Raw genomic sequence first — 16,717 nt, 5'->3', positions numbered from 1 at the left:
AACAAAGATTTAATTTGCTATACAGCTACAAGTATTTTTTATTTTAATTAAAGTGTAATTTTGTCTTGTGCCAGTGAAAGGTGAGTCTGTACATCCTGGCTGGATGAAAGTCTATTTTCAAACATTCATACCTGCATTTCCTCCAAGCTTTTTCGAAACTCTGAGTTTCTTCTTTTCTTTTTTTTACAAATGGAATTGTCTCCAAAATGTTGTGCTGCTTGATATTTCTAACATCAAATAATAACATTTTGTATTTAACATCATCCTTTTTTTTCTTTTCTTTTTTTTTTTTTTCCTTTTTAGGCAGTGTTTAACGTTGTTCCATCTCCAAAGGCTGGGAGAGGAAGAGCAGCAAAGCTCAATAGTCTATTACTGCATTAACAAACAGTGCACAATGACATTTACCACGGCCCTGTTGAGGTATGGCCAGGACCACATCCCACTGAACCAGAATTTCTGCATTCCCCATCCCTGGAAGTGTTCAAGGCCAGGCTGGATGGGGCTTGGAGCACCTGATCTATTCCAAGGTGTCCCTGCTCATGGCAGGGGGTTGGAACAAGGTGATGTTTAGAGCCCTTTCCAACCCAAACCAGTCTGTGATCACAGATTTGTGCAATGTCTGCACATCTTTAACAAAAAGGAAAACTGCACCTCTCTTCAGATTTTTGTGGGGTTTTTTTTAGGGCAGATCAGCAAAGTCAGATTAGTCCAGCTGAAAAATACTCCATCTGCCCCCTCTGCTGGTGTCCCTGCCCTCAGGCTGAAAAATGCTTTCCAAAACTGCAGTGGTCAGGAGAACTCAGGGAGGTTACAGGGGAGGGTATCCTCCCTCCACAGGCACAGCAATCTGTCTATAAAATTTATCAATCATCAGAAATTGAGATGGCTTAAAACAGCAGTGTCCTGTGAATATTCCACATTCCACCAAATTAGAATTTTTGCATTCCCCATTCCTGCAAGGGTCCTAGGCCAGGCTGGACAGGGCTTGGGGTGACCTGGTCCAGTGGAAGGCAGCACTGCCCACAGCAGAGGGGTTGAATGAGATGGTCTTTAAGGTTTCTTCCAATCCATTCCAGGATTTTACAATACTAACACCTGAATGGCCAAACTATGTCTGGGAAGTGTTGGGAGTACAAACTGGGTAGGGCCAGGCACAATGGCCTTTTCTAGCAGAGATAAGGATGTTCTGGGAAGGGTGGATTCCCAAACAGCCCCACTGAACCCATCTACCCTCTTCAGGGGATTCCCTAAATGTGGAAAATGCCACAATGAATTTTCCATCTGAGCTGTGTCATGAGTGTCACAGAGCAGAGTGGGACTCCTGCTTTTCAATCAGACTTTCTTTATCCCTGGTTAGTTAAAGGGGGAGAAAAAAAGAAGAGACAGAGAATGCCACTTATCTTGTAGAAAGGCTGGAAAAAGGATGGAAAATTCCAGTTCTGACAAAGATTTCAGGGAAACACCTCTGGTTTAGGAGCTCATTTATTTTGGTTGCACCCTCTCAAAAATGCATTGTCTAATCTGGGATTCCTGATTTGCAGCTCACTCTGTAGAAGTCAAGGTTGGCAATGGAAATATTTCTACTTATGCCAATAAAACCAAATATTTTTTTCTCATTGTTTGGGTGCCAGATATGGAATAGAGGGAAAAAGTTGTTTGTGTACTTTTCAGTGTTTAAAATGACAGGCACCATCAGCCTCACCCCAATAACCTGCTGGGTTAGGTTTGGTCAGAGAAATGTTACTTCAATCTGTCCCCAGTAGTCTGAGGGGGTATTTAAACACACCAGGGACAACTGCTCCTCTCAGGACTCCCTGTCTCCTTCTGCAGCCCAGGCTCCCATGCTGAAATCATGCCACAATGCAAGTAAGATTCATATAAAGAAAATAACCTTTATTAGACAAATCAATCAAACCCTGAAGAAAGAGTGTCAGGTAAACAATACTAAAGGTTTGTCCAGCAATTTAGAAACCTTTGAAACTGAGAAATTTCAGACGTTTCATGTTCCTCTTGTTGCATTAGTAACTTCTCTCCCTCTTATGACATGAGCTATTGTTGTCTTGACAGTCCAGAAACTTTGCATTAACCCAGCAATTATCTCAAAATAGTAACTTGTAAAATATTCCCTGTATAACTGTTTCCCACGCAATTTTGTACAAAGGTGTCAAATGTATTTTCCTTGCTGTCTGAAAAAAGAACAAGGTTTAAAAACATCCAGCTTATTAAAAATAAACAAGTGTTTTACATACAGTACAGGAATTTCCAAACTTGAAGGAACACTGTCTCCAGGGTGGCTGTGGGATGTAACACCCCAGTCTGCCAAGGGGAGAAAATTGCAGTTAAATAAATTACTACTCCATCTTCTTCCTCAGGCCAAATGTAGCACTTCTCCCACACCTGCAGGAGCCTGATTTACAGCCCTGCACAAACCAGGAGTAAACAGGAACTTGGCAGCCAAGTAACCACTGTTTCCAGAAATGGTAATTTTCATTTTGTCCAAGAACAGAGGGAGGGTGTCACAGCCACACAGTGACCTTGGATGTTACTCATGAAAAAGCCACCTTGGAACACAGGGCTCGTTTGTCTTCCAGTTATGCTGTGTTACTTCAAACAGCTTCCACTTAAGGTTCAGCATTATGATCAACCCATTACACTCAAAACCTGTTGGTCTCGAATGCCAGCACATCCAAAGCTCCTCAAACAAGCCACAACAGTGGGACCGAAGTACCAGAAGAGGGGCTGAGTCAGAAATGAAGCAAGGAGCCAGTCCCTGTCAGTCCAAAACCAGGGGCACAGCCAGCACAAAGCACAATGGAACCTGAACTAAGCCACTGGAACCTGAGCCAGCAGGGCAAGAGAGGAACTTGCACTGGGACCGCAGCTACAGGGGGCAAGTGGCTAAAATTAGAGCCAGGAACTTTGGTGCCTCCAGAGCTCCACAGACAGCTCCCTCTTCCTCACTCCTACTGACACCTCTGCTGGCTGCTCCAAAGCCCCTCTCTGGGTCAGCCTCCCACTGGCACCAGGGGAGTCTCTGCCTGGGCATCTCCCCCTTCTCTGGTGAATGCACTGAGGGTTTACAGGGGGAGCTGGCAGTCAGAGCAGAGGTGGCACAGGCAGAGTGGCAGAGCTGACAGATGGTTATGAGAGAGATTAACTCAGCACCAAGGCACTGGAAGAACCATCTGAAGAAACAATTCATAACAATGAAATTGCTTTTATTAGAATGGAAGTATTAAGCCAAGGAAATAAATTATTGCTATGATAGACATATTTAGAACATAAGGAAGGACGTTAAATCTTGAGCTTCAGGTCACTATAACCCTGAAACAGAAAGTTAGACTACTTTTTTTAAATACCTCAATTTCTCTTCATGCCCTTCCAAAAACTTTATAAAATATGCAGCTTACACAACAAATAGTAACAGAGTCACTTGTAATAAAAATCTGTACAACTCATAGCTTTAAAAATAATATTTTTTTTCCCCAAACTGCTATGTTACTTATTACTTATAAATACAGGGCTAATGAGTTCTAAATGCCCAAGGTCCCATCCAATACCAAAGCTATTACATTTAGTTGACAGAAGCCTTCCTGGGACTTCGTCTCAGGAAGAGGTCAAGTTTTGGGCTGTTTGAAAGAGCCTGATAATGGGCAAAAAAATATCTTCAAGGATGAAGACTGTGTCCTTCTGCTGGTCAGAGGCCTGGGGTCTTCAGTGAGTTTGAAATGGCAATCAAACCTGGAACACAGCACCGTGCAATGGGTTAGACCAGCTGCACTCCTGGGACGTGGCAGGATCCCACAGGTCCCTCTGTCCTGGCCAGCAGTGACCTCACAAAACACTTGAAATCCACTGTATGTCAGAGGCAAATTTTGGTGGGGAAAGAATATTCTCCCTGCAGGAGAAGCACAGCTCTTCCCTCTGTGCCTAAGGACTCACCCAAAGGTTTTGTGCTGCTGTCCCTTCTGCTTCTGTGGCCCCTTCAAAAGTCTCACCTGTGACTCTCCAGAAGGAGGCTCAGGATCTTAAATCTGAACCTTACTGGTTCTGTACAGCTGGTTCTGAACTCCTGCACCTGCAGGTCACGAGGCATGGGCCTGCATGGTGCCACACCCCACAGTGCCAACCCTATGAGCCATTCACCACCCTGTGCCTTGACCATTCAAGCCCTAATCCTGCCTCTCCCATACCCCTCTGCTCCCTGTGAGAAGGGAGGCTCAGCCCCAAGGACAGAGAGGAAAAGGCTGAGACAAGAGCAGGCTGGTTTGAGTGACAATATCAAGGGCTGCCAGCCATGAGCAGGAGCCCTGCTTGGCTGCAAGTCCTGTTAGGGTTCACCCTCCTTGGATCAACAGTGACTTCCTTCCAGACAAGGCATCCTCCCAAAATCCCTAAATAGTGAAGCAACCTCTGGCAGTTCCCTCAGGACATCCTGACCATAACCTAGCAGGTTCCTTTGTCTGGAAAAGTACCATTTCCTTTGGAGGTTGAAAGGAAACTGTGGGATAAATCTGCCTTGGGGAGAATACTGTGATTCCCCAAGGCAGTTCAGAGGGACTAAGAGCAGGATTTTGGCAAACAGCCACAAGAAATAGATTAGTGGTTAGACAGGTGGGCAGCATCCAGAGGAAAGCAGCTCATCTGAACACTCAGGAGGTGGTCAAGCCTTTACTACCTGAACGTGATTTTGCTTCTGCAAGGCAGAAAGCATCAGACCAGCTGTTCAGAGTGTGGCTCCATAGGAGCTGCTCCTCTGTAACCAGATGAATCAGAGCCTCAGTCAGGAATGCATAGGGAAAACTCACAGAGGAGCTGAGGGTGAGGTTCCCCTGACTCAGAGCTACTGACAAACCTGACCAGCACTCAGAACTGCTGGAAAATCCCCTGCAGGGGCTACTTACAACAACTCCACTTCCTGAGGCGGGGCCGAGGGGGTCACACTATTCTTGAGGGACTTATGGTGACCTGGCCTGCTTTCTGCAGAAGAGAGAAGCCAGTGTTAGTAGGGGGTTAGAGGACAACAGCATCAGGACAGGATCTAGTGGGAAGGGAAGCAGCTGAGAACGCTAAGGAACACACCAACATCTCAGAGCAACAGGCTCCCACTACTCCCTCTCATCATTCCCCAAAAAATGCCCAAACCTCCCAGGAAAGGAGCTTGGCAGCACGTGCAGCAGAGCTCCAGCCACTCCAGGAGGTTATGTATGTACCCCAGCCCATGGCAGCATTATAGCTCCTGTTTGTGCAACACCTCCTTGTGCAGCCTCCAGCACTGCAGGTCCTTTCCAGCTCATCTCCTCAGGGATCCTGGCCACTGCAGGGGTGGCTCCTGCACCAGAGGCTCTCGCCTGCCCCAGAGGGGCCAAGTCTCTGCAAGAGGAAATGTCACTTCCCCACAGTCACCCCAAGCCCAAAAGCAGCATCTTCGGTCCCCCTGTGAGAGGCAGTGGCTTGAACTGGGGAGGCAGGTACAGGAGCAGGCAAGGTAAGGAGAGTGTTTTGGCTGCTTGCACTTACTGCAGAAATGTACTGGCTGTTTGTGAACCTGGGTCTGCCCTCCATGGCAGAGCTGTGTTGTGGGCCTATGGGCATGTAAGGGGGTGAGCCCATGTCTTCACAGAAGCTTTCTTGTGGGACGTTGGAGACACAGCCACTGTCGGAGCCGCTGGAGCCAGTGGCTGACATGCAGTGCGATGACTCTGAGCTCTCTGTTGCTGGGGAAAGAGAGGAAGGTCACTCTGATAGCCACAGACCACTAACAGATCACAGATAACTTTGGGTTGCATATACCCCATGCCACATAAACTTGATAATGTACCTGTCTGCAAGGGCACTGGCCACACAAGCCCACAGATCAGCCACACTCCTGTCTGGGCCTCTTTAAGGCCACAGACAACAAACCAACACAAGGAAGAAGAGTTCTGATGATGCTGGTGAGTGGTATGGGCTGGCCAATGAAGTTCACACAAGGGCAAAGGGTGATGGGGCCAGGATGGTGAGGGCCAAGGACAGAGCACTCCATACCAGAGGGGAAGGGACACAAGTCCCCAAGACCACAACAGTATCAGTACACAGCACCAAGCCTGCCATGGATATGGCTGCAGCTCAGCAGGTACTTTATAAGCCCTGTATTTGAGCTAACTCTTCTCACAGAACCTGAGACAGAGCTGGCATAATGGAAGGGCAGGGCTCTCATGCCCTGGTCTGGGTAGGAGACAGGGACTGCCATGACCCCAGCAAGCCTGGTCTGACCACACAGCACAGACAAGGTGCAGGGATGAGCCCACACATCCCAGGTGCTGCAGAGCAGAGGGGCTGTACGTACTCATTGAGGGCTGGCTGCTCGTCTCGTGCTCCAGCTCATCTTCCTCGATGCAAGTGCCAATGTCAAAGGGACGTCTGGGGGCCAGGACCCCTGGCAGCAGAGCCTGGTCCAGGTACATGTGGAGGTTGAGGGGCCCCAGCAAGGAGGAGGAGGAAGGGGAATAGGCAGTGGGGGTGCTGCCAGTGGAGAGCTGCGTCTGTGTCCTCTTGAAGGGGTTGGAATGGTCAAACAGAGACACTGCAATTGAAGCTCTGGTCCTGGCACCTGCCAGAAAACATACAAAAAAACCCTGAGAACCAGTCCTGCCTCCCTCACAAGGATCAAGGGGGAAGGCACAGCTGGCACCTACCTCTGCCTTTCATGATGTAATCGATAGCACGGTCATTAATAGCTGCCTCACTGGGTTTGATATCCAGGAAGGGCTTGTTACCCACACCCATGGAGACCATCTCCTGCATACGGATTTCTGGAGAGGAAGAGACCCACAGCCACATTGTGAGGCTGACCCAACCCAACCCTCCCCACAGGCACTATTCAGCCACAGGTTAGAGCACTCTTGGGCTGGGCTGCTTCTGAACTGCTGAGATTAGATCTCCTCTCCCCTTGCTGCCCTCCCCAGCACTGTGGAGTCTCCAGGAACAAGCAATCATGCCCTGCTCTGGCCAAGTAGCTCAGCGCCATGCCACCTACGAGTGTCCTGCCAAGCGGGAAGCCTGTGGGGGACAGGAGGGACTTGGTCAGCATGATTCAGTAGTGAGCTCCAGTAGTGGCCCACATCACTGGAGAGACCAACAAGTCTTTCAGGGGCACAGCCTGTGCTCACAGGACAGGGAACCCTGAGCATGGATCTTTGGTTTCTCTCATGGACAGTCATACAGAGCTTGGACCAGTTGAGTTCCCTGGGGATGAGGGGCAGGGAAGGGACATGCCCAGCCAAGCCCAGCACATGCTCCTGAGGCTGCATGCTGGCACACAGCTGCTTGCTGCACAGAGCTGCCTGGTAACAGGATCCAAACCTACTCAGGACAGCATGAGCTGAACAGGGCTCCCGCACCTTTTGCGGCACAGAAGGAATTCCAGGAAGGAATCACACCTTTATTGCGGGCTGCCTGCTGCCACAGGATTTTGGCAATGTCACCAGTCCAGGCCTGCTTAGTCTCAGCTGAGCTGGCCTGGAGGATGTAGGTGTCACTGGACTTCCGCCTTCGGAACCAGATTTCAAAGCGCAGGCCGCTGTCTCCACAGTTCTCGGTCAGACCGATGTCTGCAGTCTGGGAGGAAGAGGAAAAGCAAAGCATAAACCAGACTGTACCAGGAGCAAAAGGAGTAAGCTGCTTGAACCTTGTGCTAGAGCTATCCTCAGCTTGGCAGACCTAAGAGGAAGGAGCCTGAGGGTCTGGAAAGCAGCAGGTATGTCCTGGATACAGCTGAGCACAGACAGCTCAGGCAATTCCTAGTGCTCCATCCAGAATTACCACCACTTCCCTGCCACGTAAACATTGCCTTTCCCCCATACTCCACAACCCTCAGAAAATGCTGGCCCCACATCTCACAGCACAGAGGGCCTAGGCATTAATGAGTGAAATATCCCCTTCTGGCTTCACTGCATGGTTTGGAGGAGGCTGAGAAGTGGTGGGAGCAGCTCTTCTGCTGAAGGTGCTCCTGCTTCCCATTTCAGAGGCATGTGCCATGGGGAAACCAGCCATGGACACCTCCTACACAAGAGGGAGCTGCAGGGCTGCCCTTACCTTGAAGGAGCGCTTGTAGATATACACATCAAAGCCACCCTCGATCCTCTTGGGCTTGCTGAAGAGGATGAGGTCCTCGAAGAGGAAGACGTGTCGCTGGTACTTCCTGCGGCCCAGCCAGATGGTGAACTCGTCCTGCCGCACCAGCTGCCCCTGCTCCTTCAGGTTAACCTGGACATGAGAGGACACCCTTGTAAGACTCCACCAGCATGACCCAGGCAGCCCTAGACCTGGACTTGGAGAACATGGTCCCATACGGCTGTAGCCCAGGTGGTGAAGAAGTGGCAGCTAACTGACATATTAAGAGGGCTCTCAAAGAAGTCAGGCTGCATGGCATTGCTGGGGATCACATCAGGCTCAAACAACTGGCTCCAAGCTCAGGGCAGAGCTGGACCTTTCTCCTAGGTGTAACCCACAGATGGCCCTCTTCTGTCGCCCTGTGCACATCTGTGACAAACCTCTGGAGTGGCAACTGCAGGCAGCAGCCAGAGCTTTCTCTTGGGGAGGAAATGAGTTCCATCCACTGCAAGGAGCCCAACTGGGTCAGAAGGCCAGCTCCTCAATTCTTCCTGACCCAGACTGATCCTACTCCACCCTGAGCCCTGGGGTTTCTCCTTCTCAAGTGCTGCACTTTGCATGCCTCTCCAAGTCCCACTTAGTTGATTTTGTCCTACCCTTGGCATTGGCATCAGTTCAAATTCCTTATTGCAGTCTGCCAGACCCTCTTTTGACAGCTCAAGAGATTAAAGGTCCAAAGCAGCCTGCAGGATGCCATCTGCAAGGGCTATGAGGCTGCCTCCCATCACTGGTAAACATCTGGGAGCATGTTTATGACAAGCAGCTCACCCAACTCAGGTAGCAGCATCCAGGCTGTCTGCCCTAGGAAATCAAGGAGACCTCCAGGCCTCACTGCTCCATTGCCCCATGCCTCAGCAGTCCTTCTGTGCTGTACTGGCAGACAGCTGTCTGATCCCTGGGGGAACCTGAGGGGAGGCTCACCATACAATCCAAAGACCCCAAGTCTAGAGAAGGGGAATAAGTGTGGCTCTGCTCCCCTGGGCAGGGGAAGACACTGGAACGTACGTCACAGTCACGGATGGCATCCATGGCCAGCAGGTCATTCCCATGCCGGAGCTGAAACTTCACCATCTCCTCAGCAGCACGGAGATAGCCCAGCTCCTGCTCTTGTGCCTCACTGCACTCCTTGATCAGGTCCTTTAGGAGCAGGGCATATTTGCTCATCCGCTGGATGGGTTTCAGCAGGTAGGAGGCCAGGTCCATCTTATCCCCCAGCTGCACCTGCTTGAACTGAGAAATGCAACACACTGAAGGCAGCAGCCTCCCCAAGGAGAACCCTGTGCCCCCAGGCCAGCACTGACACCTCTTGACTGGGGTACTCAGGGAAAATGAGTACTCCTGGGGGAATGCAAGGCCACAGGACCGATGCTGCTGTGTGCTGGGCTCCTTTCCCAAGCTCTCTCTGCACCTCTGCCCTGTCCCTTCCATACAGCTGTGCAGAGAGTTGTGCCACAGAAGCCGTGGCAGCACTGAGCCTGCCTTAGGCAGGTAAGTTGGCTTTGCTTAAACAGATCAGTGACCAAACACACTGAGCAATCCTGATACAGGCAGTGGAACTCACCTTGAAGAAGGTATTCCCATGGCTGGCCAGCAGCGAGTCTGACTTCGGCTTGTTCTTGCTATACAGTGCATACATTCCAAACTGGTCTTTCTGCAGAAGAGATCCATCCTCCAGTGAGACCCATGCACCCAGGACACAGTGACAGCCACAACCCTGGTAGGTTACTCTAGTACTTCTGCCTCTCCTAGGCTGCACCAGAGCCTCCTCTGATATCAGGAATAACTTTATTTCAAGCTCACTAAGAACAAGGGAATGTTATTGTCTTCCTACTCCCAGAGTAGCTAGGACTTTTTGATTCATTGTTCTGCTATCCCTAGCCTCTTCCATACCCCAATAGTCACCTGGTACCATTCACACCACGTAGCAGCAAAATGCATGGGGCAGCTGACCTTAAGACCTGTGTCCCTGTGCTTCTGCCCAGCAGCCCTCTTCTCCCAGAGCTGGTCTGTACCTCTCTGCTCACTCTAGTCATTACCTCTGACACCACAGACAGAAAACATGTAAGGGATGTCCCTGGAGAAACAGATGGGCTTTAAGGAGCAGAGATTTTGTTTCCCTGGCAGTGTCTCTTGGTAGCAAAGCACAACATGAAAGGCACAGAAACCAAACTCATGTCTGGAAGAGCCCGATCCCGGGGGCAAGGTACTGATGCCTTACGTGTCGCAGGAAGCAGTGGCTGACCCTCAGTGGGTGGTTGCAGCAGCTCTCAAGCTCTCGAAGGAAGTATTGGCTGTGGAAGTCATAGAGTTTCTCCAGGTTTCCAAAGATGACGCTGCGCTTCCCACGCAGGTCCTGGGGCAGGTCGAGGCGCTCCATCTCAGGGAAGTAGCTGTCGATGATGTAGCGGAGTGACCGCACGTACTCCCGCTCCGTGGTCACCATCTCGTCGATGATGTGCCGCAGTTTGCTGCAACAGGAAACACCCAGCCCTGAAGGGACCCGGGCTGCAGCAGGGCTACAGCAGCCAGAGTGCCTGCAAAGCACTGGACTATCGCTAGAGAAGCTCTCTCTGACCACCAGCATGGAGATGATCCTTGGCACAGCCCAAGCTCAGATACACAACTGTCCGTGATTGCTCTGACCCTGAGCGCTGACAGGACTCAAGGGAACAGCATGAAGCTGTGTCAGGGGAGGTTTAGGCTGAAGCTTTTAGGTCCTTCACCCACAGAGAGGGTGCTAAGGCACTGGAACAGGCTCCCTAGGGAAGTGGTCATGGCACCAAGCCTGTCAGAGCTCAAGAAGCATTTGGACAAGGCTCTCTACCACATGGTGTGATTCTTGGGGTAGTCCAATGCAGTCAGAAGTTGGATCAATTATCCTTTTGGGTCTCTCTTTCAGCTCAGGATATTCTGTGATTCGAAGGATTCAGGAAGGGAGTGCCCAAGGCTGGCTGTGATCCTGATCCTGATCCTCAGCAGGACACACACCCCTGGGCCCACCCAGCCCCTGCTGTGGACACAGTGGGCTGCTCTGCAGATGGCTGCTCTCCTGAAACAACAGTGACAGCAGAAGTCACAGTGACTTCTGTGAGGAGTCAGCCTGATGACTAGACACTGTGGGAAGCAATGTTAACCCTGGGAGAACAATAGCTCTAGAATTAGGTGCTGTTGGGCTTGCCCTAGTAAAAGTGAGAGTAAAACTGAAATGCCCTAGCATTTCATCAGTGAACAGCAGTTCCCAGCATGGATTGCTCTCACGTATCTCAAAGGCTGCCTCTTAGGTACTCGAGGTTTCCACTGTGAGGCAGTGTAGTACCAAGCATAACTACTCCAATGTGTCCCTTCCTCCCCTGCATTTCAGCCTTCCCTCAAGTCAACTCCTCTGGCTGTTCAGAGAACAGAGCAGTGGAACTGTCTCAGCACCCATGGACACAGGAGGCCTGCTGCATTGCTCCCTTGAGAAGCAAAGTGGTCACCCTTCTATCTGCTGGTGCACATTCCCTGCCATGAGCTTTTCTGGGTATCTCAGGGATATCAGAGCCCCCTTCCAGAAGATTTCACTGTCCCCAGCCATTTCACTCAAGAGTAGTAACCATGGTCCCCCAGCATCCAGCACTCTTTTCTCATCTCTGCCATTAATTCTTTTACTTTGAATTTAATTTTTTCCAGTGAGAGCAAATGAAAGACCTGCCTGGAGATCCTTTGTCAAGAACAGCTCGTATCCCTGGGCTCTCCAAAGCATAGGCACACATTGTAGTATGACAACAAAGCTGAGATTCTCAAGGATAGAGAAGGAAAACAGCACAAATGGCAGCTGTTGGACACCCAGAGATTTCAGCCCCAAAGCACAAATATAAACACCCTCTCACCTGTGATGCTGCTGTCACAAGGTGCTGGATATGCCTCCCTACCAGTCTGGGTACAATACTCCCAAAAGTCTGGGGGACAATGCCCTGAGCTTCTGCTCTCCCACTGCACCTGTACTCCTGGCTTTGTTAGGTCACTGAATACTGTTTCTGTAATCCCTCATTCTCCAATGGAAGCAATGTTCAGAGACTCCCTTTCCTGTCTGGGAACTGAACTTTCCCCTCCTAGAGGAATCACACTGTGAGGGAAGAGCCACAAATCCAATTTCTCTGTTGCCCCACCAAGGAAGGTGTCAGATTATGTGGGGACATCCCTGTGGGCTTGCTCAGCATCACATACACACATGCAGGGAAGCTGGAGCTACATCTCCATCTGTCCTGTAACCAATGCTAAAGTAACCAGCACTATAGAGCTCCTCTAATCTCTGCTGGCTGCCTTTCCACCACCCTGAGAAAGAGAACTCCAAATGTCAGACACTTACCTGCCCCAGCTCTTGGCTTCTGACCCGGAGAGGCAGCCCCTCTGTCCCTCCAGCAGGCAGTCTGCAGCCCAGCTGCTCACAGCTGGCTGCCGCAGAGCGAACGTCCTGTCCACCAGCTCAGTGCTGCTCACCTCCAGCCCCTTAATGAAGACGCCGGTGTTGCCGTACCTGGCCGGCTCGCTCCTCTGGCAGCTGGCCCACAGGCTCTCACCATAAGGCAGGTCAAAGCTTTGGGCCTTCCGGAGCACCTTCCTGGGAGGCAGCTTCCCAGGGACTGGAGTGGATGTAGGACACTGCTTCACCTCTGGGGCTTCTAAAATGCTCTCCAGGTTTGGCTTTTCTTCAGGCAGCATTGGAGACTTACAAGGCCTGCTGGTGAAAGAAATTCTGCTTGAGTGAGGACCAGGGCTGAGAGGAGCTGGGCAGACAAATACTTCCCCAGCATCGACATCTCCAGGGCAGCTCAGGGAGGGCGAGGGAGCTTTCTCCCTAGTCCACTCCAGACAGCTGTTGGTTCTGTTGTAGCCATGAGATGTGCTCTGAGTCCTGTCCCAGTGGGACCTGGAGGTGGCCCCCTCAGAGTGCCTCCGGTGGGACAGAGTGCCAGTCTCACTGCCAGCCTGGGGCTGCTCCCCCACAGCTGGGTTGCGGTCTGACAGCAGAGACTTCCTTGTTCTCAAGGCTGCTTCGAGTTTCTTTTCAAAAACCAGCTTGGTCTCCTGGCATTTAGACCATGCAAATTTCCACTGCTTGAGCCCCTTCTCACTCTTCAGCTCACAGGCCAGCTCCTTCATCTCCTGGAACCGGGCAGCACTGATGTCCGGGTGCTGCCCCTTGTAACTCTCCAGGCACTTGATCACATCTGCACAGTGCTCGGCGGAGCTGCAGTCCTCCATGCTGATACAGGCAAGGTGTCGCATCCCTTCCAAGGCCCACTCGTAGGCCTGCAGAGCGAGGACAAAAAGCAACAGCCAGTCAGAGGGACTCAGTGAAGAACAACCCTAATTCAGTGCCTGAAGATAAGAGAAAGGATCAGTGTCTGGCCACCACAGCTCCTTGAGTGTAGAGAGTGGGGGGGGCTGCTATTGTCAATGGGGCTTAACAATTCAGCAAAACAAACAGCCCCTTATGCAAAGGGCTTCAGCTGTGCTGGCTGCTCTGCCACAGCCCCACCTCCCCGCCAGGTCCCTGGGAGCTGGCGCCCACACTGCTGGGCATGTTTGTCCTCTCTGGGCAGGGGGGCCCAGGGAAAGCTGCTGCTAAGACTGCAGGAATTCACACCTCAGTGTGGCCCTGCTCAGCATAAAACCTGGAACTCTCTTTCCTCTTTTGCCCAGCCACTTTCACCACTGTCAAGCAGGACAAGGTCAAAGGGCACCAGTAAGCTGCAGGCAATAGGACTGCTGCTCCCTACGCTGTTTTCCCAGAGCTGACAGCACAAAGAAGCCACACCTGGGCTCTGTGGATCATCCCAAATGCTTTGACCCATCCTTGCAGCAAGGAAGAATCTGGGACTATGCAGCTTGTGCATCTTCTGTGTCTGCTGGCAGCTTGTGTGGTGTGCTGTGTCCTGCCTGCCTTGCTCTGCTTGCCACTGCACTACATGCTTGTGCTCGTTCATCAAATACTGAGCTCAGCAGTTTATTTCTAATACTCCAGGAATGCTGGAAGCAGCTTCATGGGGCTTAACTCTAGCAGTGGTGCATATGCTGGCCTTGCTAAAACAGTTCTGCTGCATCAGTCAACCAAGAGAAGTGGGACAAAATGTGGTCCAGTGGGACAAATACCAGGGAAGAGTGAGTGTCTTATCACCATGGAAAGAATGGGGCTCAGCACCAAGACGTGTCATCAATCAGAAGCAGAAGAAAGACAAACATCTGACTTAGGTCCATAAGCCACCATTTTCTCTATAAAGCAGAGATGGCAAGATTTAATGATAGAGTAAATAAGATGTGACCAGCTGCTGTAGGCCTGGCTAGAGAATTTTAATGGTCATCAGTGAACACACAGGGTTATTTGTTGAAATCAGATACACAAGGTGGGGAAAACACCCTGGACAGGGCTGCCTAGCATCTTCTACCAACTGCCCAACATCAGTGGATGTGCAAAAACACCACTGGATGCCTGGAAGTGAGCCAGACCATCTCTACCACTTAACCTGTCAGGCCCTGTGTACCTGCAGAGAAACAACACTCATTATTAGTGCCAGGAACAAAGTGATTGGTTTTTCCATTTTCCATTTCCTGAGCAGCTTCACTGTAGCAACCTTCACTCAGAGAGCTTAAATCATTTACTTTTATGCAGCTTTAGACATCAAGAAAATCTACCCAAGCTTTATGCAAGCAGACATTGCATCCCCATCAGGGACATGGTGGTCAAACATATCAGGTGCCAGGCTCACTCTCTGCTGGTGACAGAGACAGGCAGAAGGTATTTCATTCACATGATGCTCACTCCCTGATGGGAATGACTTTGACAGCCAAACGCTGCTGTTTGTAGGAGAGCTGAATGCCAGCACAGCCTGCAGCCTGAGCAGAGTCACTCTAGGGCCAGATTCCACAGGAGCTCCCACAGCCATCCACATTCTCTTTTGAGCTGCAGCTGCAGCATGGTGTGCGTGCAGCCAGCCCCATTACTCATGCAGAGCAAGGAGCTGCTTCAGAAGCACCAGCAGCTGCTCAGGGAGAATGCTTCTCGGCACCACGCAAATGCAGCATGGGACAATCCAAAGCAGTAGCCCCCTTTCCAAAGAGCATCAACAGGCCCCTGACCTTCCTCTCTCTTGATCCAGGCTTTATGCTCCAGACTTGCCCACTGCTGGCAGCCAGGAGGGATGTGCAGAGGCAGAGGATGTGTCAGATTTTGGTGTGAATCCGCATTTATCCTCAATGCAGAGGTTCTTCTATTTCCTGGAGGTGGAAGCATTTCAAGGCGAGGTGAATCCCCAGGCCCAGCAGATCTGCACAGCAGTGACAGATGGCCTATTCTGCTGTGGGGTTTTGAGCTGCCCCCTCCAGCTGTACATAAACCAACACCAGTCCCTTACAGCTCTGCCCAAAGCAAGGGCTGGCCATCGGTCTGGGCTAAGAAAGGGCACATCTCACCTCTCTGGCTGTGGAGGTCAATGGGTGATCCCCACTGAAGGCTGCATGCTGGCTGCCATTTGCTTGATGGGAAAAGCTGAGCTCAAAAGACACAGAGGGCTGTCAAAGAGGGTGCTGAGAGCGATGTTCAGGAGAGGGACATCCAGCAGACCTGCCTGGACTCTACAGTAACCAGTCAGGAAGGCAGATGCCTTGTGAAGGCCTTATCTAAGGCTGGGGTACTCATTTCCATGCACAGATAGGAGAGAGAGAAAAGAGACTTTTATTTCCTGGAAACACTGCAGATCTGTATGTGACTACTGTGAGGAGGGATCAGGGATGCAAAGCACACAGGACAGCAGCCCCACCACCTCTCATCTTCATATGGTCTCTGTCTGTTCTTGGCAAGGACCCCAGGGCTGAGGAGAAATTACTCTCAATCTTGATGGCATTTCCTTCCATCACCAGTGCCTGTCACAGGCCGGCAAATAGCTCAGCTTTGTTCCCTGCACAATGGAGCAACCCTCCACATCCTGCAGCTTTGCTTGGTAACAGGTTAAGTGACCACCAAGGCTTCCTCCAGTCACATCATCCGCTCCAACTGCCCCTTTTTGCACATAAATGGCAATCCTCTCCAGGGACCAAGTGTGCCCCCATCCTCGTGCAGGCAGTGGTATTGCTGTCACCTGTCCCCCAGCAGGGCTGCAAACAACACTCAGCCAAGCCAGGATATGGCCCTCTGGGTGAGGGGCTTTTGGGGAGCAGGCAGCCCTACAGCTTCCCTGCAGAGCTGCAAGAGCTGCTCAGATAAAAGGAGGCACCTGTGGACAGGGAAGCTGAAATCTTCCCAACCATGTCTGGAACCAGGCAGGAAAGAGCCTGTACCTCAGCTTTTGATCTTTACAGTCAAGTTGTTACTGAACCTCTCAATTACAGGATTAAAGACAAATGTGCTTCCTGCATACGCCTGACTGACCTATCCTGCAACAGGCATCAGCAACAGGTTGGTCCTGCCAGGCTGCCCAGGGCTCTCAGGGAGCTGCCATGCTGTAAGGAAAAGGCAGGGACTTCACTGGATTGTGGTGCAACCCTCAAGCCCATCATCCTCTGCTGGTCTTCTGATCATTTCACC

General features: G+C 51.0%; 1 protein-coding gene across 4 annotated transcripts in view; it reads right to left on the bottom strand.

Annotated features, from left to right (window-relative positions):
• Positions 1-1,872: 1,872 nt before the first annotated feature.
• The window catches only part of PLEKHG4 (pleckstrin homology and RhoGEF domain containing G4), an 85,677-nt gene continuing 70,832 nt past the window's right edge, over positions 1,873-16,717 (bottom strand). Inside the window, exons 14-24 of one of the 4 annotated variants that reach the window (XM_071440590.1) lie at positions 12,503-13,446; positions 10,373-10,622; positions 9,716-9,805; positions 9,160-9,384; positions 8,077-8,247; positions 7,383-7,599; positions 6,678-6,794; positions 6,329-6,592; positions 5,521-5,717; positions 4,905-4,980; positions 1,873-3,741 (exon numbers count right to left, since the gene is read on the bottom strand). In XM_071440590.1, coding sequence (XP_071296691.1) covers positions 4,939-4,980; positions 5,521-5,717; positions 6,329-6,592; positions 6,678-6,794; positions 7,383-7,599; positions 8,077-8,247; positions 9,160-9,384; positions 9,716-9,805; positions 10,373-10,622; positions 12,503-13,446 — 2,517 coding nt within the window. In that variant the 3' untranslated portion in view covers positions 1,873-3,741; positions 4,905-4,938. The other 3 variants (XM_071440591.1, XM_071440588.1, XM_071440589.1) reach the window with 3 other exon arrangements.

Source organism: Agelaius tricolor, unplaced genomic scaffold (assembly GCF_023055355.1).
Source record: "Agelaius tricolor isolate 1412-34295 unplaced genomic scaffold, bAgeTri1.0.p SCAF_15, whole genome shotgun sequence".
Classification (NCBI taxonomy): domain Eukaryota; kingdom Metazoa; phylum Chordata; class Aves; order Passeriformes; family Icteridae; genus Agelaius; species Agelaius tricolor.
This window is presented reverse-complemented; position numbering and strand designations above follow the sequence as displayed.